The sequence below is a fragment of the Canis lupus genome, chromosome 20, assembly GCF_011100685.1.
Source record: "Canis lupus familiaris isolate Mischka breed German Shepherd chromosome 20, alternate assembly UU_Cfam_GSD_1.0, whole genome shotgun sequence".
Taxonomy (NCBI): domain Eukaryota; kingdom Metazoa; phylum Chordata; class Mammalia; order Carnivora; family Canidae; genus Canis; species Canis lupus.
Genome location: NC_049241.1, coordinates 6038672 through 6065672, shown reverse-complemented (window position 1 = coordinate 6065672; position 27001 = coordinate 6038672). Strand labels below are relative to the sequence as shown.

Below are 27001 nucleotides of genomic sequence, written 5' to 3'. Positions count from 1 at the left end.
GTACCTATTGTGAGATAGATACTGAACTATGCATTTTTATTTACCTTTTTACCCTCACCAGTATGTATTTATTTTTTTTAAACTAAAATAACCATTTATTATAAAAGCAGTGTACGTTCATGGTGGAAATGTTAGAAATGTACACATCAGCGGGGCGCCTGAGTAGCTCAGTTGGTTAAGCATCTGCCTGTGGCTCAAGTCATGATCCCAGGGTTTTGAGATCCAATCCCCACATTGGGCTCCCTGCTCAGCAGGGAGTCTGCTTCTCCCTCTGTCCCCACTTATGCTCTGTCTGTCTGTTAAATAAATAAATAAATAAATAAATAAATAAATAAATAAATAAATAATTAATTTTAAAAAATAAGTTCTTTAAAAAATACAGCTCTGCAAAAATAAAATTACTATATACCTTACTCATAAGGATTGCCTCTCATAATGTGCAATTATATATTTGTAGATTTTTAAAACTCATGTATGTATGTGTATTTTTAAAAATTGATTTTTCCAAAATGAGAATGTACTGTGTGTTATTTTCAAAATTTTTAATTGTGGTAAAATATACATGAGTTTATCATCTTAACCATTTTTAAGTGTACAATTCAGGAGTATTAAATATATTCACACTGTTGTGGAACCATCACTACCATCCGTCTCCAGAACTTTTTCATCTTTTCAAGCTGAAACTCTGTCCCCATTAAACACTAACTCCCCACTCCCCATCCCTCCTCATCCCAGCCCCTGGCAGCCACCATGCTGCTTCTGTCTCTGGGAATCTAACTATTATAGGAACCTCATCTCATGTAAGTGGGATCATACAGTATATGTCCTTTGGTGTCTGACTTATTTTACTTAGCACAGTGTCCTCAAAATTCATCATGCTGTAGAATGTGTCAGTTTCCTTCCTTTATAAAGCAGAATAATAATTCATTGTATGTATGTGCTACATTTTATTTCTCCATTAATCCATCGATAGACACTTGGATTGTTCCTTCCTTCTGGCTACTGGAATAATGCTGCTAGGAATATGGGTATACAAATACTTGAGTCCTTGCTTTTGGGGTTTTTTTTTTGTATCCGAAAGTGGAATTGCTGGGTCATATGATAATTCTATTTTTAATTCTTTGAGGAACCACTATACTGTTTTCCATAGTGACTGCACCATTTTACTGTAAATGGTGTTTTATAATCTCCTTCTTCCAGTTAATCTTCAACTTCCCATGTCATTTTACCTAATACCCAGTTCACCCTGATTTGTTCCAAAAATGCCTTTATTTTTTTTTTAATTTTTTATTTATTTATGATAGTCACAGAGAGAGAGAGAGAGAGAGAGAGACATAGGCAGAAGGAGAAGCAGGCTCCATGCACCGGGAGCCCAATGTGGGATTCGATCCTGGGTCTCCAGGATCACGCCCTGGACCAAAGGCAGGTGCCAAACCGCTGCGCCACCCAGGGATCCCCAAAAATGCCTTTATATCTGGTTTGTTCAAACCAAGATATAATCCTAGACTAAGGGACACCTGGATAGCTCAGTAGTTGGGTGCATCTGCCTTCAGCTCAGGGTGTGATCCTGGAGTCTTGGGATGGAGTCCCACCTTGGGCTCCCTGCATGGAGCCTGCTTCTCCCTCTGCCTTTGTCTCTGCCTCTCTTTTTCTCTCTCTCTCTCTCTCTGTCTCTTATGAATAAATAAATAAAATCTTAAAAAAAATCATAATCCTAGACTAAATATTGCATCTGGTTATTACATACCTTATGTAATTTCTACTAACCTAGCACAGCTCCTTCCTTTTTTTTTTTTAAATTTTTTTCTTTTTAAATTTATTTATTCATGATAGTCACACAGAGAGAGAGAGAGAGAGGCAGAGACACAGGCAGAGGGAGAAGCAGGCTCCATGCACCGGGAGCCCGACGTGGGATTCGACCCCGGGTCTCCAGGATCGCGCCCTGGGCCAAAGGCAGGCGCCAAACCACTGCGCCACCCAGGGATCCCAGCTCCTTCCTTTTTAATTTTTTTTTTTTTTTTTTTAAGATTTATTCATTAAAGAGAGAGCTCACACTAGCAAGAGGAGGGCAGAGAGAGAGAGAGAGAAAAAGACTCCCTGATGAGCTCGGAGCCAGTGGGGCTTGATCTCACAACCCTGAGATCATGACCTGAGCTGAAATCAAGTTGGACACTTAACGAGTGAGCCACCCAGGCACCCCTAAATTTTTCTCAACAGCTTTATAAAAGTAGAATTTACATACTACAAAATTTGCTCATTTTAAGCATACAAGCCAAAGATTTTTCGTCAAGTTAAAGTTGTACAATACCATAATTAAATTTAAGAACATTTTCATCACCCCCAAAATGACCTCTTGTGCTCATTCGCAGTCATTCATTCCTCATTACCCCTTCTCCCAACCTAGGGAACCATTTATCTACTTTTTGTTCCTACGGATTTGTCCCCCCACCCCCACCCCTGCCTTTTTAGTGTAAGCTCTATACCCACCTTGGGGCTTGAACCCATGACCCCAAGATCAAGAGTCGTGTGCTCTACTGACTGAGCCAGCCAGGTGCCTCTGCCCCTTTTTTTGATCCTGTATTTAAATGGAATCACTCAAAATGTGGTATTTTGTGTCTGGGTCGTTTCGCTTAATGTGTTTGAGGTTTGTCTGTGTTACAGCACACATCAGTACTTCATTCCTTTCTATTGCCAAATAATACCCCATTTTATGGATATATTATGTTTTACTTACCCATTCACCAGTTGAAGGAATTATGTAACTTGTCACTTTCTGGCCATTATGAATGATACTTCTATGAACATCCATTTACAAGTATTTGTAGGAATGTATGTTTTTATTTTTCTTGAGTAAATAGGAGTGAAATTGTTGAGTCATAATGGTAAATTTAAGTCTAAAAAAACACCAATCTTTTTTTCAGAGTCCTGTTCCCCTTGCCTACCTTCCATGACACTTGTTAAAGAAACCCCTGGTCCATACCACCTCTTGTTTTTATATTTATCTGGTTGCTTTCTCCTTATGGCTTTGAGCTTGTTCCCAATCACCTGTATTTCCTATAAAGTAGGAGTTAGATCTGGAGTTTTGTAGGAGTTAGATCTGGAGTTTTGTTGGATTCGAGTTCAATGTTTTTGGCTAGAATGTATCACAGGCTATGTTGTATACTTAATTCATATTGGGTCACATCAGCAGACACATAATATTTGAACTTCCTTTTTTTTTTTTTTTTCCATGTAGGTACTATGTCCATCTTTTGTATTTGAAAATATTATTCTTTTCCCCCATTGAATTACCCAGACAGGCTTATCAAAAGTCAGCTTCATGTGTGTATCACTATTTACAAGCTCTTTAAAGAGCTTCCCTCCAACTCCTTGAACTCTATTCTCTGTCTCTTCAGCCCAGCAAGACTGCTGTGCTCTGCTCAGGACTCACCTCCTTGCACTGAGATCCAGGGTACGCCTCCCAGAAGAAAGCCAGGCTTTCCCTTGTTGCACTTGTTTCATATATTTTGTTCTGTTAGCTAGCTTTTTTACATTGGAGGGCAGGTTCTATGCTCCTTCACAGCTAGAAGCAAAAATCTGTTCTTTTTTTTTCCTCTCCTCTTCAGTTTGAATAGTTTCTATTGCTGTGTCTTCAGGTCTTCTGAGATTTTCTTTCATCCTGTCTAATTTACAGTAAGTGTGTCTAGTGAAATCTTCATTTCAGATATTGCACTTTTCATTTCTGAAAGTTCCATTTGGTTTATATTTTCTAATTCTCTTCATACTCAGCATAATTGAACATATTTATAGTAGCTGTTTTTAAAGTCCTATCTACTGATTCCATCATCTGTCATTCCTATAACTGACTAATTTTTCTCCTGGTCATGGGTCACATTTGTCTGCTTTTGGCATAGCTGCTTATTTTTTTACTGGATGCCAGTGTGAATGTTTTTGAGCATTTGTATTTTATTGTCTTCCTTCAAAGATGTTAAAGTATGTTTTGGCTGACAGTTATTCGCTATCAGCTCTGTCCTTTTGAAACTTGCTTTTAAGCTTTGTTAGGGCGGGTCTAAAATCCTCGTTCGGTCTCTTTACACCTAGTACCAAGGCATGTGCCTTTGAGATCACTCTACTGTTTGCTCTGAGTTTTCAGCCAGGTCTCTGTACTCTCGCTGGACAGAATTATAAAACCTCCCAGTTATTTCATGAGAACCTGTACTAGACATTGCAGTGGAACATTCTTATATATGTATCTTTTGTGCTGCATTTTCTAATTTGATCCTTGCTACAACCCAGTAAAGTAGATAGTGTTATTTTCATTTTATGGATGAAGGTAGTGAGGTTTGTTTTGTGACTTGCTGGATCTTGGGCCCAGGTCTCTGATCCATATACAGCCATACCCTTTAAACTCCATGAGAACAGAGAGAACAGTTTTTCAGAGTATTCTCTCAGTTTTGAGTCTCACATTTACATATGTAACATCTCAAATCAAGAGGGTATATCTTAAAACAAATTTATGGCATTATTTTTCTTCCAGAAAACGGTCATTGAATTAGTTGTGGTGCATCAAAAATCACTATTATGTTTTATTTTTATTTTTTAAAGATTTTATTTATTTATTCATGAGAGACACAGAGGGAGAGAGGCAGAGACCCAGGCAGAGGGAGAAGCAGGCTCCATGTAGGGAGCCCGACGTGGGACTCGATCCCGGGTCCCCAGGATCAGGTCCTGGGCCGAAGGTGGCGCTAAAGCACTGAGCCACCCATCACTGTTTTAGAATCAAGGAAATATGTTTATCTCCAGGGCCTAATAGAGCCTTGATACATAATACATATATAATAAGCATTTGTATGCTAGATTCAAGAATATGGTAATTTTGTAAAGCAAAATGTCTCTAAAAGTTTTATGCCTCCGCTTGCCTCTCCAGGTATTTTATGCATGGTGTCTGTCGGGAAGGAAACCAGTGCCTGTTTTCACATGACTTGGCAAACAGCAAGCCATCCACCATCTGCAAATACTATCAGAAGGGCTACTGCGCCTATGGGACTCGATGCAGGCAAGATCTACAGCTGCTTCCAACTGTCCTATCAAATTAAATATTATCAGAAACTCAGATCCTTCATTTGGAGCATGGGTGTCGATGAGGGGAATTTTTTTTTTTTTTTTTAAGATTTTTTTTTTAGAGAGAGAGTGTAGAGGGGTAAGGGGCAGAGGGGGAGGAAGAGATTCCTAAACAGCCTCCATGTCCAGCGTAGAGCCTGACTCGGGCTCAATCTCATGACCCTGATATCATGACCTGAGCCAAAATCAAGAGTCAGTTGCATAACCAACTGAGCCATCCAGGCAAATTTTAATTTGAAAGTAATTTAACAATAAAAAGTACAGCAGATCATTTTGAAATATAAGTTTCATTACCATAATTTTAATTTTTCAAAATCACTTTTCAGGCCTTATTCTTATGAGATTTTCTTTTTTTCTTAATGAGACTTTTAAAAATTGCACCCACAGTATATATATCTTGCCTTTTTCCCCACTTAACATGTCACAAGCTTTTACCTAAGCTGCTACTTTATTTCCTACTTGTAATTTTATGTTTCATGATGTTAACATGCCATCATCTTATTAACTATTCCTCTCTCAGAAAGTTAAGTGATAGGGATGCCTGGATAGCTCAGCAGTTAAGCTCTGCTTTCAGCTCAGGGCGTGGTCCTGGAGTTCAGGGATCAAGTCCCACATCAAGTTCCCTGCATGGAGCCTGTTTCTCCCTCTGCCTATGTCGTGTGTCCCCCACCCCGTCTCTCATGAATAAATAAATAAAATCTTTAAAAAAAAAAAAAAAAAAGAAAAGAAAGAAAGAAAGAAAGAAAGTTAAGTGGTTTCCAGGTTTTTTTTTTCTTTTTTTTTTTTGCTGTGAGTACCCCTGCAGTGAACATTTATATGCATACAGAGTCTGCCTTTTTCCCACTCAGTGTCTGTAGGGAAATTTTGTAAATTCTAAACAGGAAAACATTCCAGAAACCTGATCAGGTGCTTTTATACTGAAGAGCTTATATGTTCTTTCCTGTGCTGACTGGAGGGTGTAGAAGTTGGCCCTGCCATGCCAGTGGGTACCCCGGAGAGTCCAGGAAGACTGGTCTCCAGCTATTACATTGGCCATCATTAACTTTTCAGGGACTTCTGCCAGAAGAACACTGGCTTGGAGAGATTTCACTTCAACATCTGGCTGGAATTCTCAGGATTTCTCTGTGTTCTGGGATATTTTGCCTGTCCCACTCACATCCCCCTAGGACACTTAAGTGTACATGATAGACAGCAGTGTACCTACTACTCTCTTAGAATCACCAGGCATTTCTTACCAATTGATAAGCCTTTTATCATTTAACATGTGGGAAAAGATTCTCATTTTCCACCTCCACAAATGGAACAGAAGAAAAGATGGTCCACGTCTAGAAGTGTGGGAGGCATGCGCAGGTGCTGTGTCCATAATGCATTTTCTGTGTGTTTTGTTTAGATATGATCACACGAGGCCTTCTGCTGCAGCTGGTGGTGCTGTGGGCACCATGCCTCACGGTGTGTCCTCCCCGGGTTTCCATAGTCCTCACTCTGCTTCCGACCTCACTGCATCTATTGTGAAAACTAACTTACACGAGCCTGGGAAACGTGAGAAGAGAACATTAATACTTAGAGACCGAAGTGAGTGAGCAGAGTCATTTCATTGCCTCTTTTTGAAAAGCAGTGTTGTTTGCTCGTGATGCTTCTTTCTGGCCCTCCCTTGTCAGAGGGCTCCTAACCTAGTCTCCCTCCCAGCTGTTCAAGTGTAGACCCCAGAACTGTCCTGAGAACAGCTTCATTTGGCTGCTGAGCATGCAGGTGATGCGTTGGGCCTACAGGCTGGGTCACTGCCAAATTTGGCCTGGCAAGAGCTACAGAGTGACTTTTTGTCAGTGTGTGGCTGCCATGGGGTGCTTCCCCAATTCTGAGAAGCACCCGGCTGCTCATTTCAAAGCTACATATTTTGATAAAGTACATGTTTCACTGTTTTATTTCTAGGTCAGTTCAGAGTCTTAGTTATTATGCTTAGCCAGTATTTGGTATTTTAGGTTGCAACTCTGATAATATTGGGGTTTCGGGAGTGGTTTGTACCTTGGACCGGGGTTTGGGGAGGAGGTGGTAGGACTACAAATCATAAAAGTTATTTTTATTGGCTAGTCCTCAACGAGTAAAAGGATTTCTGGTTCTTGGAATTGTGTGACATAAGATAGGTAGATTCCATCCTAAGCAAACAAGTAATTGTTCTAGTCCAATGTCCTTTCTAAAAAGGCCAGAAGTGTGTGAGGTGGGAATGCCATAGAGGAGTTCCACACTGGCCTCAGGACCCAAAGACTCACTAAATTTTCATTCTAGTTTACTGTAAAATGATAGATAACTTCTAATATAAAGGAAAATGCTGTATTTTATTGACTTCATTCTAAATCCCCATTGACGTATATTTTGGTGTTTAAAAAAAATTATTACTAATTTTTTAGTGTTAACTGGTCCATGGGTTGACATTTCCGTATTTGTCATTTTTAAATAGAAACTTTATAGTTCTTTCATTTAAATAGATCGTGGTCCATTTTGCTAATTTCCTGTATTGCCAATTATGTTTTTTCCTTTTTTTAAAAAAAAAAATCATAATAATATCATTATAAACATTTATACTGTTCCTTCTATTTTTCCCTCTTGGCCTATTTTTTTTTCTGTATGATCCAAAGAGTGGAATTCCCAAGGTCAGGGTTACTTAATTTGTTAGGTTTTGACTAACTGCTTACCAGAAAGTTTGGGCCAGTTTTCACTTGTGTGTGTGTTATTATGTTTTGTATTAAGATCTCTCTGGCATGGCTGAAGAAAAGACTTGCCCAAGTGTGGTGAGTAATTCAGGAGGCTGCAGTGATCTCCAGAACAGCCCAGAAATGAAGCCGCATTCCTACCTCGATGCGATCAGGAGTGGCCTTGATGATTTAGAAGCCAGCAGCTCCTACAGCAGTGAACAGCAGCTGTGCCCCTATGCAGCTGCTGGGGAGTGCCGGTTTGGGGATGCTTGTGTCTACCTGCATGGGGAAGTGTGTGAAATCTGTAGGTTACGAGTCCTGCATCCCTTCGACCCAGAGCAAAGGAAAGCTCATGAGAAGGTAAAATTGCAAGCCTTTGCATGAACTTATTTTTAAGAAATTTGAAACGCACTAAGTGACAAAATTGTTGGTGTTCCTATAAGCATCCCTCTGCCAATAATACCTGCAATATGTACCTGGCATATTTATAATCCTATTTTTTTTTAAAGATTTTATTTGACAGAGTGAGAGACCACAAGCCAGGGGGAGGGCAGGGGAGGAGGAAGAAGCAAACTCCCCACTGAGCAGGGAGCCCCATGTGGGGTTTGATTCCAGGACCCCAGGATCGTGATCTGAGCCAAAGGCAGATGCTTAACCAACTGAACCACCCATGCACCCCATAACCCTATTTTCAAGTCCTTTTCCCTGTTGTCATTTTGACCGTTTTTAATTATTTAGAATGAAGGAAAAGGGAAGAGGCACCAGAAACAAAGCAATGCAAAGTTCAGAGAACAAATCTAACTCAAGAGTATGGATGGATGGGTGGGTATGTGTATAAAAGAGGAGAGATGCATTACATACACATCCTCCGTATGTTTACATATCCTCATGCTTGAGGTCCAGCCTGGCTGAGTTCTGGAGAATTTGAGGAGCCAAGTATTGGAAGGGACCTTTCAGGTCATCAGGTCCGCAATATTTCTGGAGGCTCTGCCTCACACTAGGCTCAGTGTGAAGATGGGTAAGAGAGATGGAAAGGAGCCCATAGCTACAGTGTTAGAGCTTATGACGGTGAGCAGGCCATGGGGTGTTGAGGGCTGAGTCTGTTCCTTCCCACTGCCTTCCTAGGGGTGTTCAGGAGAGCACGAAATTAGAGCTTTCCTCTGCGCCCAGGTGTGCTGAGGTTTTTGTGCTGCACGTATTGGTTTATCTCCCATCCGTGTCCACCATGAGCTTCCCAGGGCAGAACCTGGGGCTTCAGACTCTGCATTGACTCTCATGCCTGATACACAGTGCCTCACATGGGGGGTATTCAGCAACTACTTACTGAATGAATACATTCATTAAATGGCTTGTTCTTTTTTTTTTTTTTTTAAGATTTTATTTATCTATTCAAGAGAGACACACACAGAGAGAGGCAGAGACACAGGCAGAGGGAGAAGCAGGCTCCATACAGGGAGCCCGATGTGGGACTCCATCCCGGGTCTCCAGGATCATGCCCTGGGCTGAAGGCGGTGCTAAACCGCTGAGCCACCCGGGCTGCCCAATGACTTGTTCTCTTGAGAAGTGGTGCTGCTTACCTCTGACTCTGAACGACCATCCTAGTGTTTTAAGTTAAGGATTGTTCAGCATTTCTGATACTGGTATAAATCAGAGTGGGAAGACAATGCCCCAGAAAAGCCTGGAAATGGGGGTCCTAGGCTCTGTGAACTCTGTGATCCCAGGCTGGTCCTCTAAACTGGCGGTGACCATAGCATGCTAGGAAAACAAGAGGCTGGGCAGGTGATTTTTGAAGTTCTTTTTGTGGTCTGAGAGAGCTTTGTGTCTTGAAGCCAGGGGCTGCTGGGCTCCACCTCAGGCATTCATGGTGTGCGTGCCTTCCTGATCTTGGGTGTGGCAGTGTGGCCACCGTTGCTCCCTGGCTCTTGCCTCTCCCCAGCAGCCTAATAGCGTTGCCCTCCTTTCTCTCTGTACTTCAGATCTGCATGTCGACATTTGAACACGAGATGGAAAAGGCCTTTGCCTTCCAAGCAAGTCAGGATAAAGTATGCAGTATCTGCATGGAAGTGGTCCTTGAGAAGGCATCTGCTTCTGAGAGGAGATTTGGGATTCTCTCCAACTGCAATCACACGTACTGCTTGTCCTGCATCCGGCAGTGGAGATGTGCCAAGCAGTTTGAGAACCCAATCATTAAGTAAGTCCAGCTAGGGGTCTTAGGTGTGGGAGCTGGGGAGTTAGATTTGGGGCCTTCTTCTATCTACTTTTAATTTCTCCCTTGGCCTCCAGTGTGAAAATAACTAGTGAGTCCTAGCCCCTAACTGCAGGAGCCTAGGCATGTCAAGTAGCCTTCTTTTTTAAAATATGTGCCTTTTCCTTTAAAATATGGGTAACAGCTCCTGCCAACTGTCAGGGTGATTGGGGCCACTCGGCAGGGATCATCTGTGTGAGAAAGTGTTAATGGCACTGGCCTTTTGGCTCCAACACCAACAGTTACTAGTGGCTGTCCCTTAGGCTGATTGCCTTTTATATTTTCAGCCTTTATTTTTTTTTTTCATCTATAAAATAGGATTGTTTGAGGATTAAATGGAATAATGCATCTAACACATTTTACGTAGTGTATGATACATAGGATGTGCTCCATGGAGCCAGCACAAGCTTCTTTTTTCCCCTGGCTTTATTGAGATATCTGACATATAACAACACAGGAGTCTTAAATTTTGCAGAGGGGACAGGGGAAGAGCTTACTCATACTGAAGAGTTAATGTGTGCTGTGTACTGTTAGAAACTCTTCACGTAAATTAGCTTCTAATTCTCTCAGACCCAGTGATCATTCTCATTTACAGATAAGGAAACTGTGGTAGAGTGAAGTCAAGTAATGTGCCCAGAGTCACATGTTTGTGTGGTAAAATAGCTTTATTGAGATAAAAGTGTGTAGTTCAGTGGTTTTTAGTATTTTCACAGTTGTGCAACCATTACTTCAGTCTCATTTTACATTTTTATCCTCCCAAAAAGAAACCTCTGTTTGCCTTCACTGCCCATTTCCTCCCTGCTGCTTCCAGCCCCTGGCAGCCCCTCCTCTACTTTCTGCCCTCCAGCTTTGCCTGTTTGGATGCTGATTGGAAATGGAGTCATATAGTATGTAGCCTTTCTTTGTCCAGCTTCTTTCCCTTGGCATACTACTCTTGGAGTTCACTCATCTGCCATGTGTGTGCTGGTGCCTTGTTCCTGGTCCTAGCCAAATAACATGGCCTCGTGTAGATACCCATATTTTATTTTGTCATCAGTTGACAGGCATTTGGATTGTTTCCTTCTTTTGGTTATTGTGAATAATGCTACTGTGAATACTCATGGACAAGTTGTTGTGTGGACGGTTTTTATTTCTTTTGGGTAGATACCTAGGAGTGGGATTGTTGGGCCATACGGTAACTATTCAGCATTTTAAGGAAGTGCTGGGCTGCTTTCCACAGCGGCCACACCATCAACACAGGAAGGGACCTGCTGCTCCCCACACTCAGCAACTCTTGTTACTCTATTTCTGATTTTAGCCATCCTGTCAGGTTTGAAGTGGTATCTTGGATTTCCCTGCTAACTAATGATCTTGAGCATCTTTTTCTATATTTTTTGGCCATTTTGGAGAAATGGCCTACTTAAATCTCCTGCCCATTTTACAATTGGGTTTGTTTTAAAGATTTTTTTTAATTTTTTAAAAAGATTTATTTGACAGAGAGAGAATAAGCACAAGCAGGGGGAGCAGCAGAGGGAGAGGGAGAAGCAGGCTCCCCGCTGAATAGGGAACCCAATGTGGGGCTTGATCCCAGAACCTTGGGATCATGACCTGAGCCAAAGGCAGACATTTAACCAACTAAGCCAACCAGGTGCCCCTAAAGATTTTATTTTTAAGTAATCACTTTACAAAAGGTGGGGCTTAAACTCACAACCCTGAGATCGGGAGTTGCTTCTTCCACTGACTGAGCCAGCCAGGTGCCCCAAATTGGGTTGTCCTCTTATTGTTGAGAAGAACATGTTTTTAGCAGTAAATAAGGTTCTACACCTAAACTAATATTATACTATATGTTAACTAAGTGGAATTTAAATAAAACTTGAAAAAGAAAACAGTAAAGAAGGTTCTTAGGTGATTATGATTGCACCTTTTGGAATTTTTGGTTAGGAAACATCTGGAGTGGTCATGTATTTGAGCAAGGAGTTTGCTGGTTCAGTGTACACAGGATTTGTAACTTCATCTCTCCCATACTAACCTTGATTGTAATTTCAGGTCTTGTCCAGAATGCCGTGTGATATCAGAGTTTGTAATTCCAAGTGTGTATTGGGTAGAAGATCAGAATAAAAAGAATGAGTTGATTGAAGCTTTCAAACAGGGAATGGGGTAAGTACTTTGACTTTAGACATGATCCCGGTGCCTGCCTGGCAGATGCATTATATTTACATACCTTTGAACCCCACAAGGTAATAATGTAATTTTTGAAATTTCAGCTTTGAGTTCTAACTAACAAATAAAATTGTAAGATATTTAAAGTGTCATGGTGATTTGATCAACATTGTGGGAGGATACTCCCATCTAGTTAATTAACACATCCATTACTGTGTGTGTGTGTGTGTGTGTGTGTGTGTGTGTGTGTGTAGAAAACCTTCCAAGTTCTACTCCCTTATTAGCAAATTTCAGTTTTATAAACAGTGTTAACTATAGTCACCATGTTTCACATGAGATCTTTATTCATATAGGTGAAAGTTTGTATCCTTTTATCAACTTTTTCCTTATTAACCCCACCTCTTGGCCTCTCCGGGAACTCCTTTTTTACTACGTGAGTTTGACTGTGTGTGTTTGGGTTTGTTTTTAGATTCCACATGTAAGTGATCTCATACAGCATTTGTTTTTCTCTGTCTGGCTTATTTCACTTAGCATAATGCCCTCAAAGTCCATCCATGTTGTCACAAGTGACAAGATTTCCTTCTTTGCCAAGGCTGAATACTATTCCATTGCATGTATATTCCATATCTTCTTTATCCATTCATCTGTTGACAGACACTTGGGTCGTTTCCATGTCTTGGCTGTTATGATTAATGTTACAGCAAATATGGAAGTGTAGATATCTAACAGGCATGAAGTGTTAGCTCATTGTGGTTGTGATTTGCATTTCCATGATTTTTTGTGATGTTGAGCACATTGTCATGTGTCTGTTAGACATTTTGATGTCTTCTTTGGGAAAATGTCTGTTTGGTTCCTCTGCCCATCTTTAGGTGGAATGTGGTGGTGGGTTTTTTTTTTTTTTTTTTTTTTTTTTTTAGATTTTTTAATGTATTTTTTCATGAGAGACACAGAGGCAGAGACATAGGCAGAGGGAGAAGCAGGCTCCTCACAGGGATCCCGATGTGGGACTCAATCCCAGGACTCCAGGATCATGCCCTGGGCTAAAGGCAGACGTGCCCAACCGCTGAGCCACCCAGGCGTCCCTGTTTTTTGCTCTTATATGAGTTCTTTAAATATATTGGATATTACCCCCTTATCCAGATAGATGATTTGCAAATATTTTCTCCCATTTAGCAGATTGCTTTTTCATTTTGTTTGGTTTCCTTTGCTGTGCAGAAACTTCTTAGTTTGATGTAGTCCCAATTGTTTATTTTTGCTTTTGTTGCCTTTGTATTTAGTGGCAAATCCACAAAGCATCACCAAGACCAATGTCCAGGAGCTTACCGTCTTTGTTGTCTTCTAGGAGTTTTTATTGTTTCGGGGCTTACATTCAAGTCTTCAATCAATTTTGAGCTGATTTTTGTGTATAGTAGAAGACAGTGGTCCAGTTTCCCCAACATCCTTTATTGGACAGGTTGTTTCTTCCTCATTCAATGTCCCTGGCTCCTTTGTCAGGGTCAAGATAAATTGACCTTATCTGCGTGGGCTTATTTCTGGGCCCTCTGTTCTGTTCCACTGATATGTGTGTCTGTTTTTCTGCTAGTACTGTAATTGTTTGGATTACTATAGCTTTGTAGTACAGCTTGAAATCAGGAAATGGGCTGTCTCCAGCTTTGTTGTTGTTTCTCAGGAAAACAACAGAAACAGCTTTGGCTGTTTGGGGTCTTTTGTGGCACTATACAAATTTTGGAGTTGTTTGTCCTATTTCTGAGAAAAATGCCTTTGGAATTTTGATAGGATTGTTTTCAATCTGGAGATTGCATTGGGGAGTGTAGACATCTTAACAGCATTCTTCTAGTCCTTAAGCATGGGATACTTACCATTTACTTATGCCTTTCATTTCTTTCATCTTGTCTTAAGCATACAAGTCAGTTTCACTTCTGCTTAATTTAGTCCTAAGTATTTTATTCTTTTTCGTGCAATTATAGATGAGGTTGTTTTCTTAATTTCTCTTTCTGGTAGTTCATTGTTAGTCTATAGTGGCAACTGATTTTTTATATATTGATCTTGTATCTTGCAACTTTACTATTATAAGGTATGGATGTAATATTTACATACATTAGAACCCAGCAAGGTATTACTATGATTTTTGCCTTTGAAAGCTTATGTATTTAAGAGAAAAATAAAAGTTTTTTATATTTACTGAGATACTATTTCCAGTGCTCTTTGATTTGGTATATAATTTTACTTTCAGCCTCAAGAACTGCCTTCAGCATTTGTTGATGTGGTGATGAAGTCGTAGTTTTCTTTTTAGCAGAAAGAGCTTTTCTTTTCATCCTTAAAGGATATTTTCATTGAATATTTTGGTCAGATTGGTCCTGTTTACATCTTTGTCTCCTTTTTCAGTGAGTACAATTCTGGGTTAATAGTTTGTTTCTTTATTTTCTTTTAGTATTTTGCAAATGTTGTTCCACTATATTCTGGCCTCTAGTTTCTGAGAAGTTAGTGGTAATTCAGATTGTAATATGTCATTTTTCTGGGGTTGCTTTCAAGATTGTCTCTTTATCTTGGTTATCAGCAGTTTGCTCTTTTGCCTGGGAGTGGTTTTCTCTGAATCCATAAGATTTTATCATTTTGACCATCAAATTTTTCTCCTGCCCTGTTTTTTCTTCTCTTGCTCCCCCACCCCCACTTTATTTATTCATTTGACCCAGAGCACAAGGCATGGCAGAGGCAGAGAGCATTTGACCCAGAGCACAAGGCATGGCAGAGGCAGAGAAGCAGACTCCCTGCTGAGCAGAAAGTCTGACTGCTGCTGGTCTCCATCCCAGGACCCTGGGATCATGACCCGAGCCAAGGCAGAGGTTTAACCGACTGAGCTGCCCAGGTACTCCTCTGCTGGGACTCTTAATAACATGTACTAGACTTTTTGCTACTGCCCCACAGGCATTGGGCCCTGTTAATTTCTTTCAAATTTTTTCCACCTCACTGTTCATCTTCTCCAAGAGTAGCTGAACTCCTTGTCATCTAGAAGTTCATTTCTAGGTCATGTTTTCCTGATTATTCATATGTTGAATGATTGGGATCATAGCCTAAACACTGCCAATGTTAACCTGGATGGTAGAAATCCTGGATTCTTTTAAACAATAAAGCATTGATGTTTTTATATGCAGGTAAAAGTGTTTAAGTTCCAGGTCTTGGGCAGCAGTTCTAATCTGTTTGGTTTCTTATCCTCCACTAAGTTGCTATGAGCCTCTGCTGTACTGATGTCCCAGTCAGCCATTGGGCTGAATTAATAATACATAGTATCTGGAGTCCTCCCACTCCCGCCCTTCTCTGAGCAGGATTGCTTCCTCGCTTTCCAGTGGGTGATTTCCTCCCACCTCTGTTGGTCCTTCGGGCCAGGGAGACTAGATTTGCTCCTCTAGTTTAGACACCTGACTTCGGCTTGCTGTGGGCCAAAAGCTAGAACTCCCTTCTTGCCATCCTGTTCTTCCAGCCCTTCTGCTATTGTTCATTCTCCAGTGCCTTCAGGTCTTTTAAAAATTTCTGTTGCTAGTTATCTGCAGGAGGGTCGGGGCTGGTAGAAGGGTGCTTGGCAGTACTACTAAAGGATACCATATGTCACTTTCAGATTGCCTATTAACTAAAGGCTTAATACTTTCCTGGTTTACCAGTGTCCCTGCCCATGTGAAGTTATCTGTCCACCAGAGGGCAGGAGTGGCAAGGCAGCCGGGCCAACCTGTAGGAAGCAGCTATGCTGGAATGGTCTGGAAATTCTTGTTATTTCTGTTTAGGTCTTTCCTGGCCTTAGTTTTCATTGATGATGGTGTTATGAATTTCACACATTTAATGGGCACCTAGTAGAGGCTAGGCACCCTCAAGCTAAGCACAGTGGGGGACATAGAGTATAGATTAGTAAGATAATTTCATGGGAAATTGCAAAATGGCAATTGTGATACATGTTTTCTGGTGACAATTCTTTATGAGAGGCCCAAGCCACACGTCACAACAGAGAGAGCACTTGGATCCCTCTGGGAGCATCAGAGAAAGCAGTATGGGAAGCTGAGCCATGAAGCATGAACAACGATCTATGTGAGAGGGAGGGATACAAATGCTGCATTTGGGGAGCAGTGCAAGTGGCCCTGGGGTTAAAAGAGGTGTGTGTGGAAGGATGTCCAGAGACAGACTGGAGTGAGATCTAAGGGGACAGACCAAGTGACACACTGGCACACTCCTCAGTCGTAGTGTGAAGACCAGAACCTGATGGGAAGGAGGCCAGTTAAGAAATGACTGTGGCAGGGCAGCCTGGGTGGCTCAGCGGTTTAGTGCCGCCTTCGGCCTAGGGTGTGATCCTGGAGACCCAGGATTGATTCCCACGTCAGGCTCCCTGCATGGAGCCTGCTTCTCCCTCTGCCTGTGTTTCTGCCTCTATCTCTGTGTCTCTCATGAATAAATAAATAAAATCTTAAAAAAAAGACTGTGGCAGTGGGAACAGGAGGGACGGGGTGACTGGGAACGGGCTCTGTAAGCAGGGGTAACAATTGGATAGGAGAACTGAGAACAAAGAGGCAGTCTGCGTGCACTAGAGGCTTTTATCCTTGGTGACCAGGTAAGGCTGGGGAAGGAGGAAGAGTTATTTGGAGGGGGGCAGGACTAGAGAGTGATTTTTTTCAACCTGTTGGGTTTATTAAAGCCAGTGTCTAGCGACCTGGTGAGAACTGGCTGCTTGAGCAGTCATTTGAAGGTTTACTCTGAGCCGCTAGGGTGGGGGCCGTGGCAGGTACGGGCCCCCAGCTAGCACCGTGCTGTTTCCCTCAGTGGATGGTTGTTGGGGAGCTTTCTCTATGCTGCTCTGGGGTCTCAGAGGTCCTCGTCACCGGTCTCTGCCATCCCCTTGTCTGAGAAGATAGACCAACACTGAAGATCCCCATCCTTGTCTGCCATGGTCACGTACCCCAGCTACCCCTGGTAGCGGTCTGCCCTTTCTGCTGCGCCACTTCCCTTCCTTGGCACTCCCAGATGCCCTCTTGCCTACTTGGGTGTCTCCACCATGGGATCATGTATGATCGTAGAAGTCAAATTTCATTTAAGCAAGAAATGGTAATTTTCTAGTTGGTTGTATTTTTCCTCAGGAGCAGGGGCTCTTAACATAGAGATCTATGAATGGAATGTGAAGATCGGTCTATAAAACAGCAGAAAGTTAATTTTTTTTACCGTGTGTTTTATTTTATCCATTTAAAAACACTGTTCCAAGAAAGGGGCCCATAGTCAACATACGGAGTTAAGAAGCCCTGCTCTAGATCTAGAAGGTGAAGACCAAATAAAATTGGAATGAGACATGTAACTTTGGGCAGCTAATAGTCCTGGCTTTTCTGTGCCTAAGTCAAGTCTCCCTCACCCCTGACATCACTGCTGGCCAGGAGGAAGGGAAATGTCCCTGGGTGGGGCTCCTGCTGCGACTTCTAGCTGAGGCTTTAGGAGCATAGAGCCCAGACAGCTGGCCCAGAGGAGCCGTCAGGCCTGTACTCCCCTGAAGGCCTTTGTGGAGGAGCACTGGGAGCTCAAAATACTGGGGTCCCTGTGCAGGTTATGTTCTGTGTGCGGCTGCCTATCACAGTGGCAGATTGGGAATCAGCGTCCCAACTTCACTGAGCCTCAACTTCCCCACCAATAAAATAAGGCTCATCTAGCTCCAGCATCGCAGGCAGGGATGGAAGGCGGCCTTGGTTCTCCCGGGCCCCAGGTTCTCCCAATATCCTTTTGACGTTTCCTTTCTGTTTTTCAGAAAAAAAGCTTGTAAATACTTTGAGCAAGGCAAGGGGACCTGCCCATTTGGAAGCAAATGCCTTTACCGCCACGCTTACCCTGACGGGCGGCTGGCAGAGCCTGAGAAGCCCCGGAAGCAGCTCAGTTCTGAGGGCACCGTGAGGGTAAGGACTCTGACATCTCGGTCAAGGACACTTACCTGGTGGCATGTCCAGGTGCTGCTCCTAGCTCCTTCTGATTGCCTGGGCAGCAGGAATGGGGCAAGCCAATGAAAAATAAACTGTCCGGCCTTCGTGTCGCCATTAGTAACATCAGGCATGTTTGCTGGCTGTTTCCGCAGTTCTTTAATTCAGTGCGGCTCTGGGATTTCATCGAGAATCGAGAAAGCCAGCATGTGCCCAGCACTGAAGATGTCGACATGACAGAGCTCGGGGACCTCTTCATGCACCTCTCTGGAGTGGAGTCGTCAGAACCCTAAGGAGTAGATGGGTTCCCCTGCACCTTGGCTCTGCCGGCCGAGCATTCCCCAAGCTAGAGCGTGCAGAGCTTCCTTTACTGCAACCTGAGGTGGCGCGATGCTTGGGTTGGAGGGAGTTGTACTTACTCGGTCTCATCCCCTCTCCATTACTACAGCCGTGGGAGGAGTGAGGATATAAAATAACCCAACACGTATATGGAATTGCTACTTTTATAGTTGATCTCTTTAGTGCACCCCAAGCTCCTCGAGGGGACCAGCTAACCAGCCAGAGTTTTGATTGATTGCTTTTAAAAGCAGCCTGGCTCCTGTCCTTCGTGAGCTTTAGCTCCCTAGAAACAGTCACCTTGTAACTGCCCTTAAAGCAGATTTTTCTTGACAACAAAGGATTCTTCACCCCTGTAAGACGATTCCTCTATAGTGGATTTCCCTCCTGTACCTAAATAGTGTGTAGTCAAAATCTGTTTCTCGAAAAGCTCTGTATAAATCAACTTAATGTGGGCACTGCACACCTTAGCATAAAACCTGTAGCGTGTTCTTGTGTCCCAAATCAGAGCAGGAGTCTTGTCGTCTGTGTGTTCAATAAACTAGTAAAAACCTTCCCTGCAAGGGTGGGGGTGCTTGGAGTAGCAGCAAGTGTAGGGCAGCAAAGCAGAGGCCTAGCCCCTCATTTCTGGTTGGTGTCGTGGGGCCGCATGCTCCACAAAAAGAAACACATCCCCGACTGTCACCTGTGGGCTTTCCTGGGGCTCAGGCCCCAAGGGTCATTTTACTGGGTTCGGCGCACACGTGCTCTCAATGTGTGGCCCCTACTCAAAGCCATGTATTCGACCTGTAAAGCTTGGCTTTGATTTGAAATTCTGTAAAAAGTTAACAGCACCCAACAAAGTTTCTATGACCTGGTGGCAGTGCTCCTGAAAACAAGTCATCTGTCTTGTGACTTTAACTGAAGGAACATAATAACTTTGTGAATCAAAACAAACCCACCCCAAGCCTGAATTAATCTATTTTTATAAACAGTTATAGATACCAAATATTTTATAAAATGCATTAAAGTGTGGGTAGAAAAAGGTCTATTCTTACCTGAGTTTAGAGTGCTTGCGTAATTTTTATAGTTAAGTCTTTAGTGAGGGTGACAGCACAAAGGCTTAGATTCCTTCCCAGCAGAGGCTCTGGGCCCATTTCCTGCTGCTTGAGTTCTTGCTCCAGGAGGGATGAGCAAATGGGAGAGCTCAAGCTATGAGCTCAGTAAAAGGAAGAAACAGCCATTAAACCTACATTTAATTTATTTTATTAAAATAACATAATTGAAGAACCATCAGATAACTGTATTTTGTCCGGCGCAATAAAAACAAAATTAAAACCCAAATCATCAAGAAAACCTGTATTCCTGGCTTCCTTGCATACACAAGATGTGGCTGAAGAGAAAGGCTGGCCCGGCAACCCCGCCCCACAGGGGCAGCTCCTGGAAGACAGATTCAGCACGATGGAGGACTGCTCCCTGAGGGCGGAGACTGGGAGGGGCGGGCCACTCGCCTCTTCTGGAAAACCGTCCCACTGCGCTGGAGACCTCCAAGGAGTGTCCCCAAATTCAAGGTCCATTAGTACCAACACAGGCTCCTTCAGGCGGCCGTGGTCTCTCGACAGTCCTGTACTGGGCCGTTTGGTGTGTTATGTGCAAAACTACCTGTTTGACGCCACACCGCTATCTCTGAAGAACCGTCCTTCCCATGATAAGCCTTCCTCCGAGGGCTGATACCCACGGTCCACGTGTCCATATCAGGGCTGGTCTGTCTGCTACCTTCGTTTCCCCTCTGAGTGCTTTTCCTTGCCCTAAAAATACTCAGCCAACAGCTGGGGCCCCAGATCACATACTGCCATCTGGCAGCTATGGGTGCATCGGCTCAAGAGAACGGGGGATGCAGGGAAAGGGAGCAGGACAAACCGGCGTTTCGAATGGCTTCCTTCTCCCAGGGCCAGGAAGGGTAGAAAAGAAGGCAACATGAAGTTAAGGCCCTGTGAGTAGTCTAGAAGGTCCTTAGCAGCAGCTTCTCTGAAAATGAGCTCTCTGCCTCCATGGAAAGGGAGCAGAAAGGTGGTGCCTGCCGACTGCCCTTCCTCCCCTGGTGGCCTGAGTGCAGGTGCAAAGTCAGCTAGAAGACAGGCAGTCTGGGGGACGTGGTCAGCGTGCAGGCGTTGATGTCCTCAGTGTGGGCCGCCCGATGCAGGGACGGCTCAGAAGCGCTCCTGTTGATCTTCGGCAGAGAGTGCTGGAGCAGCTCGATGGAAGACAGGATCTGAAATGCAGTGTCAGGAGGTGGCCTTGGTGTCACAGAGGGAGGAGCCCAAACAAAGGCCCTGCCCACCCCACCTGCACCGCCTGGCCGAGCTGGCGAGCCCACCCCTACGTTCCTCTCATTAGGAAGTCCTACTCGAATCTGTTGCTGGGCGCCTGAGCCAAGTCTTACCTGGGGAAAAAGCGGCCTCTCTTCCTTCACCTTTTTCACACAGTCGGCTACCAGCCTCTTCATTGCTTTGGGGCAGTTCTTATATAGCTTACTGAGGTCTGGGGAGGCGTACCCTCGGCCCACCATGAAGATGATCTGGGAGGAAGGAAACAGGGCGGGGAGGAGGACAAGAGTGACAGCAGCAATTTCTAACCCTCCTGCTGCTCAAGCCGGCAGGAGGCCCAGGGGCTCCCGCAGCCCGGTCCCACCGGCCAGCACCAGGGCCCATACCTGATCACGGTTATTGATGTGGGAGTAAGGGAGCTCCCCCGTCATGAGCTCATAGAGCACAATGCCGTAGGAGTAGACGTCGGACTGGAAGCTGAATGGATTATTATCCTGCATTCGGATCACCTCGGGGGCCTACGCAACAAAACACATTCAGTCCTCACCATCTGAGCCCCACAAACATCTAGGCACCAAGCTGTCCCTCCCCCTGGGTAGGAGAGTCCTTCCCCCCTCAGGTCAGATTAACACAAGCTCAGGAAGCCTCGTCACGGGGACTCAGCACCTATGCCTCTGCATGGTTCTGATCACTAGCTTCTGGGAAACCCAAATTTGCCTCAGGCTGTCTGATGTCACTGAAGGCCTCCCTGAGGTATCTGGACTTCGGGGAAATAGCAAGGAATTCGGTAAGTTTGCACATAGACCTCCATCCAGGGCACCCCTTTGGCCCTGCACCCTGCTAGTATGAGTGTCGCCTCCTTACCATCCACAGGATAGAGCCAGTGGGTTGTTCAACCTGCTGAGAACCGCTCCAGCGCGACTTTACTGTTGCCAAACCAAAATCTCCGATTTTCACCGTCAGGCCTTCATGGAGAAATATATCTCAATGCTTGTTAAGGACTCTGGTTTCAAAAGAATGGTCAAGTTAATTTTGAAACACTTCCCAAAGGTGTTAAAGAGCACAGCATCTCTCTGTCCCCCATCAGTCTCCAGCCTTTTCTGCACTGATTTGCTTGAATTTCTAGTTTTAGAAAATGCCTCTGAAATAGTCCTTCTAGGAAGCACACAGCAATTGTTTCAGGGCACCAGATTATTTGGCTCCAGGCAAAAATAAGGCAGTTTCCCTGTGCTGCTTCTCCCTGTTTCCATATCTAGGTGCTAAATTGCTGGCCTGACCTTCCCATAGGACCTAGGTGCCTTAAACTCCCAAGATTTCTTTCTTTTTTTTTTTTTTTAAAGATTTACTTATTCATGAGAGATATATATAGAGAGAAGCAGAGACACAGGCAGAGGGAGAAGCAGGCTCCATGCAGGGAGCCCGACGTGGGACTCGATCCCGGGACTCCAGGATCACGCCCCAGGCCGAAGGCAGGCGCCAAACCGCTGAGCCACCCAGGGATCCCCAAACCCCAAGATTTCTAAGAGCATGGGCTGCCATCTGCTGCACCTTGGAGCCAGGCCTGGCCTGTGATGGCTTGCTTATATTTGTTTCTGCCTGCTTTGTGCCCTCAAATGACTGAAACGTGAAGAACAAAACAGCAAGTCCCTCACTGAGCACTGCATGCTGTCCTAATAGGTACCACTTGGGGACTTCCAACCAGGACCAAACTCACCTCATTTCTGGATAAAGAAGTCAGGCAGTTTAAGGCCGACTTGGGATCTGCCAATGCCCAATACCTCCTTCAAAATCTGCGGGGTCTGCTCTCATGATGGCTTACGTGTCGCTCCCAAAAACTTATCACTAAAAGGTACCCCGTGCCTCAGACACGTTGCCCAAATAGCCACATCGTACAATCCGACTCAGAGGCTGCTGCCCTCTCACTGGCCAAGCAGCAGAGTGAGGCTATAATGCCACTTACACTCCTCTACAAGAGAAAGGCTGCAGGGGGGAGGCAGATGTTCCCAGGTTATGCTTCCTGCCCTACAGCATGAAAACTCCAGTGTTCATTCCCCTTCTATAGGAACACAGTAAGTCTCAGAAAGGCGACGGGCTGGTTCTGACAGTGACCAAAGAAACCATTTCTGTACATTCAAAAAAGACAGTTTTTAGTAGTTGCTTTGACAATCGCAACATCTGGCCTGCAGCTACCTTCTGACCAGATACACAGTATCTATGTGCTAGAAATAAACATGGAAGACAAAAGCCCCATCCCTCTAAGTTAAATTTAGTAAGGAGTAGTATAATAAAACTTTCTAGCATGACCCAAACATGTATCTCAACCCTACTCTTGTGGAAATCTTTCGAAAGTCACTTTTTTGCTGGGATAAACTTTAAAGTCTCCCTTCTGTTTTTCTATATTTAGAACTGAGCAGTCCAATGAAACAACCATCAAAGGATACTGTTGGATTTCATGTCTCTGTGGATGATGTTCTTTGCATGCAAATAGCTGTGAAGGAAAATAAATCTATTAAAAACAGTCTGAGGGACATGGTTAGAAAGTGCTTCAAATTACAGCTAGGAAGGAAGCCACCTGAAAGCCTGTCACCTGGCGAGGAACTAAAGGTGGGGACCAGGTGGGCACTGAAGCAGGCTAGGCCACATCGCACCTTATCTGGAGGTGAGTCCACAGTGATTTAAACATCACTTCTACTCAAAGTAATTGACAACCCAAATGTCCATCAGCTAATGAATGCAGAGATGAAGGGTGGCCTACCCATATAACAGTATTACTCGGCTAGAGAAGAGAGTGAGGTACTGACCCGTGCTACATACAGCACGGATGAGCTGCTCAACACCGTTATGCTAAATCAAGCCAGACACAAAAGACCTCATGGTTCTTTCCATCTATTTATTTAAGAGAGTGAGCAAGTGGGGATGGAGGGAGGGAAACGGGGAATAAACACTCCATGCTGAGCACAGAGCCTGATGCAGGGCTCAATCCCGTGACCCTGAGGTCATGACCTGAGCTAAAACCAAGAGTCAGATGCTCAACCGACTGAGCCACCCATATGTCCCAACCTCATCTTGACTAATCTTCTAAAATTAGATAGTGGGAACATCTGTACAACTCTGTGATGTACTAAAAACCACTGACTTGTACACATTTGAGGGGTGAATTTTACAATATGTGGATTATATCCATTTTTTAAAAAGTAATTCTGACTAGTTATTTCTTAAAATGTGTAGTACATAAATCTCATATGAATTTTTAAGTAGAATGTGAGATTTTACATAGTACTGGCAAGCGCAGCTTTAGCTTATGCCTCCAGACATCTGGGGCTATGAGGAGTTGCCGCTGTTCCATGTAAAAAGGACCTTGACACACACATACACACACCACCACCACACCCCTACACAGAGAAATGTGTTCAAGCAAAAGACTCAAAAGAGGTAGTGTTACCTACAGCTACTAGGGATGACTTTTAAGCATTCTCCAAAAGGAAAATGAATTCTCCAAAAACATCTGCTCAGACCCTCCTGTGGAACAAGCACACCTGCTGGGGGCCATGCCTCAGAGCACACCCACCTGCAGAGGGCAGTGCCACGGCTGTCCAAGCAGAGGGTTCTGAGCCCACAACTATGCTCTTGGGTGTCTGGGTGAATTCTGAGGGCAGTGGCTTGAACCTGAATCTGAGCCCCAAGGCAGGTGGCCTCAGCTTGGGTGAGGAACCTGGAGTTCTCACTCCTTTGGCCCACCCCAGAGGCTTACTTTCCAGATGTGAAACAATAGCACAGAAACCACTTAGCCCAGGTCCCAATATAGGGCAGGTTGATACCTGAACCCCAGACTCTCTAGTCCACAAGCCATCTATCTACTCACTCCATTCCCTGAGCAGTCTGGCGGGCGATGTCAATCAACTGGAACATCTGGAACTTAGTCTCCTGGACATGCAAGTGTTTATAGAGGCTGCTGCCCTCGCACCACTGGGTCACAATTGCCAGGTTGTCCTTCGTCATGTATCCCATGAAGAGCAGGATGTTCACGTGCCGTGTTTTGCTGGAGGAGGGAGGAGAAAAAGGGCTGTGAATCTTCAGTTGCTGCAGAAGACAGATCTACTCTGCTTTCCCACTGATGCAGGATCCCGTTGTGTCCTTGACACGCCACCATGCTTATGATCTGGGTGGATGGCAAAGCAAATGCGCAAGACTGCTGATAATCGAGTTGGTGTTACGACAAAGGGCCCTACCATTATTCACCACAGTGCTGGCCATTAGAGAGAAGACATTCTCTCCAATGAACACTACGATTCCTCCCATGGGAGCCACAGGTCCCTTCATCTGTGAAATCCATCATTATTCACCTTATTCCTACAAGTCTAAATAACAACTCAAGGACTTAAAAGCTGAAGGTTTTGAAGTCCAGAGTAAGGGAAACTAGCCATAAAAAGAACTCTTAGGAATAAATGTGAAAATAGAACCCATTTCTCCCTATCTCAAACCAAAACCCCAAGAAGACCCTGGGCTGTTGAGTATAGTGAGCCCAGATACCTGCAGGAGTGGAAGAGTAGGTGCTCCTCAAAGGTGGCTCTTCTAGAGGTGGGACAACCATGTAAGCTGGAAAGAAACCTCCCACTCCCTTTCCCTCCTGAGGAAGGAGTTTCAACCATAGGACTCTGCAGCAAACATTTGCTAAGCACCAGTCCCCAGCCACGGGCCCACAGAGACCAGTCCACAGGTTGTGCAGCCCACTTCCTCTGGCTCACAGACCAGCACCCACACCCATCCCCTGCCGCTCCAGGGAGGCTGGAAAGGCCAGCTTCCTACTTACCGAAGGACAGCCACCTCGTTCCTGAAGGCCTGGAACTGCTCTGGTGTGGGGTCAACAACCTTTAGGATTTTTACCGCGACATCTCCTGCAAATTAGTTTGTAGTCAGTGCAATCAGTTGAATGACCTTACTTTGTTATTTTTCATATACCCTAGTTTTGAAAAAGACAGAGTGAATCACTTATTCAGATAACATGTACCACACAAATGGAACACGCAAATTTCTAAATTACACAAGTGGCTGAGAAAAGCCACTACTACTATCCTTTAAATACCACCACACAAGCCTTGAACAGGTTTGGTTTCAACTCTTCCTATCAAGCCTGGCCTCCCCAGCCGTGAAGTCACGTGTGACGGGTCAAACGCAGGACTGTGACAGTGTGGCGCTGGCAGGCAGGTGTGGAGTGGGCCAGCAAACACTTGGTCTTCGGGGCCAGGAGACAGGCCATTTAGCAAGTAGCTGATGCCAAACTCAGCAACCACATTTTAATGAGACCTGAGGCCATGCCTTGTGCAAATTCAAAGATAATATTGAAATTAAGCTTCTTTGCCTTTAATACTACAAAGAAGTAATCCTCGTGATTCACACTGCTTGCCTACTGTGCCCTGGCACAGCGGGTGCCCTCACAGGCATTATCACCTTCAGTCCTCATAGCTGCCCTATGATGTAAATACTGTTACCCTAATTTCACAGGCAACACAGAAGCTCAGTCACGTCCAAGGTCATGCAGCCAAAAACCAGAAGTGCTAGAGCCTGGATCAGAACCCCAGTCTAACTCCAACGGCTGCCCTTCTAACTTCCATACTGACAACAGATTGCACACTGTTAGCCTATTACATAGCCTTAGAAACATCCAGAGATGGATTCTACTCTATGGTGCTAGAAGCCACTAGATTTAGAAGCCACTTTCCGAAGTGTTTCTATGCTAAATTTATAATAGTAATTATAATAAATTACATGAAGCTCTATAAGGACCTCAAATTCTCTAGGGAAATGAATTTTACTAAAACACAGACTTCTGAGGATCAAACAAAGTAGGAGCTAGCTGATGACAACTTGGAGGTAACGGAATTCTTCCACTCATCAAACACGTCCCTTCGGCAGTGCCCTTGAGTGCCAACTGGTAAAGAGATGGTTCTTATGACAGGTCCCAAACTGCTGCCCTGGGATCTCTGGTTTTATCATCGCAAGCTAAAGTCCCCACTTAATAGCAGGAGTTCATGCAATTCACCAGCACACGGATTTACTGAGGGCCCAGGGCTGCCTCTGAAGGTGCTGCTGACTTTGGATGGAAGAGATACATGCTACGGTCAGGGCTGCCTACTATCCAGGAAGATGGAGCTGGTAAACCATTTGCCACCCCCCCACCCCCCCACCCCGGCCCAAGGTTCCTGATGACTGAGGAAGAGGGTAAGAGTCTTCTGCAGAATTGCTCATTCTGGA

General features: G+C 44.2%; 2 protein-coding genes across 8 annotated transcripts in view; one reads left to right on the top strand and one right to left on the bottom strand.

Annotated features, from left to right (window-relative positions):
- The window catches only part of MKRN2 (makorin ring finger protein 2), a 29878-nt gene extending 10100 nt beyond the window's left edge, over window positions 1–19778 (top strand). For all 3 annotated transcript variants that reach the window (XM_038565611.1, XM_038565612.1, XM_038565613.1), the window contains 7 exons: window positions 4907–5035; window positions 6491–6672; window positions 7846–8150; window positions 9767–9981; window positions 12061–12171; window positions 17942–18086; window positions 18263–19778. In XM_038565611.1, the coding sequence (XP_038421539.1) occupies window positions 4907–5035; window positions 6491–6672; window positions 7846–8150; window positions 9767–9981; window positions 12061–12171; window positions 17942–18086; window positions 18263–18400 (1225 nt within the window). In that variant the 3' untranslated portion in view covers window positions 18401–19778. The remainder of the gene's footprint in view (window positions 1–4906; window positions 5036–6490; window positions 6673–7845; window positions 8151–9766; window positions 9982–12060; window positions 12172–17941; window positions 18087–18262) is intronic.
- The window catches only part of RAF1 (Raf-1 proto-oncogene, serine/threonine kinase), a 79122-nt gene continuing 71793 nt past the window's right edge, over window positions 19673–27001 (bottom strand). For all 5 annotated transcript variants that reach the window (XM_038565606.1, XM_038565608.1, XM_038565607.1 and 2 more), the window contains 7 exons: window positions 25560–25644; window positions 24612–24788; window positions 23191–23237; window positions 21614–21732; window positions 21136–21267; window positions 20866–21000; window positions 19673–20694 (listed from right to left, as the gene is read on the bottom strand). In XM_038565606.1, coding sequence (XP_038421534.1) covers window positions 20551–20694; window positions 20866–21000; window positions 21136–21267; window positions 21614–21732; window positions 23191–23237; window positions 24612–24788; window positions 25560–25644 — 839 coding nt within the window. In that variant the 3' untranslated portion in view covers window positions 19673–20550. The remainder of the gene's footprint in view (window positions 20695–20865; window positions 21001–21135; window positions 21268–21613; window positions 21733–23190; window positions 23238–24611; window positions 24789–25559; window positions 25645–27001) is intronic.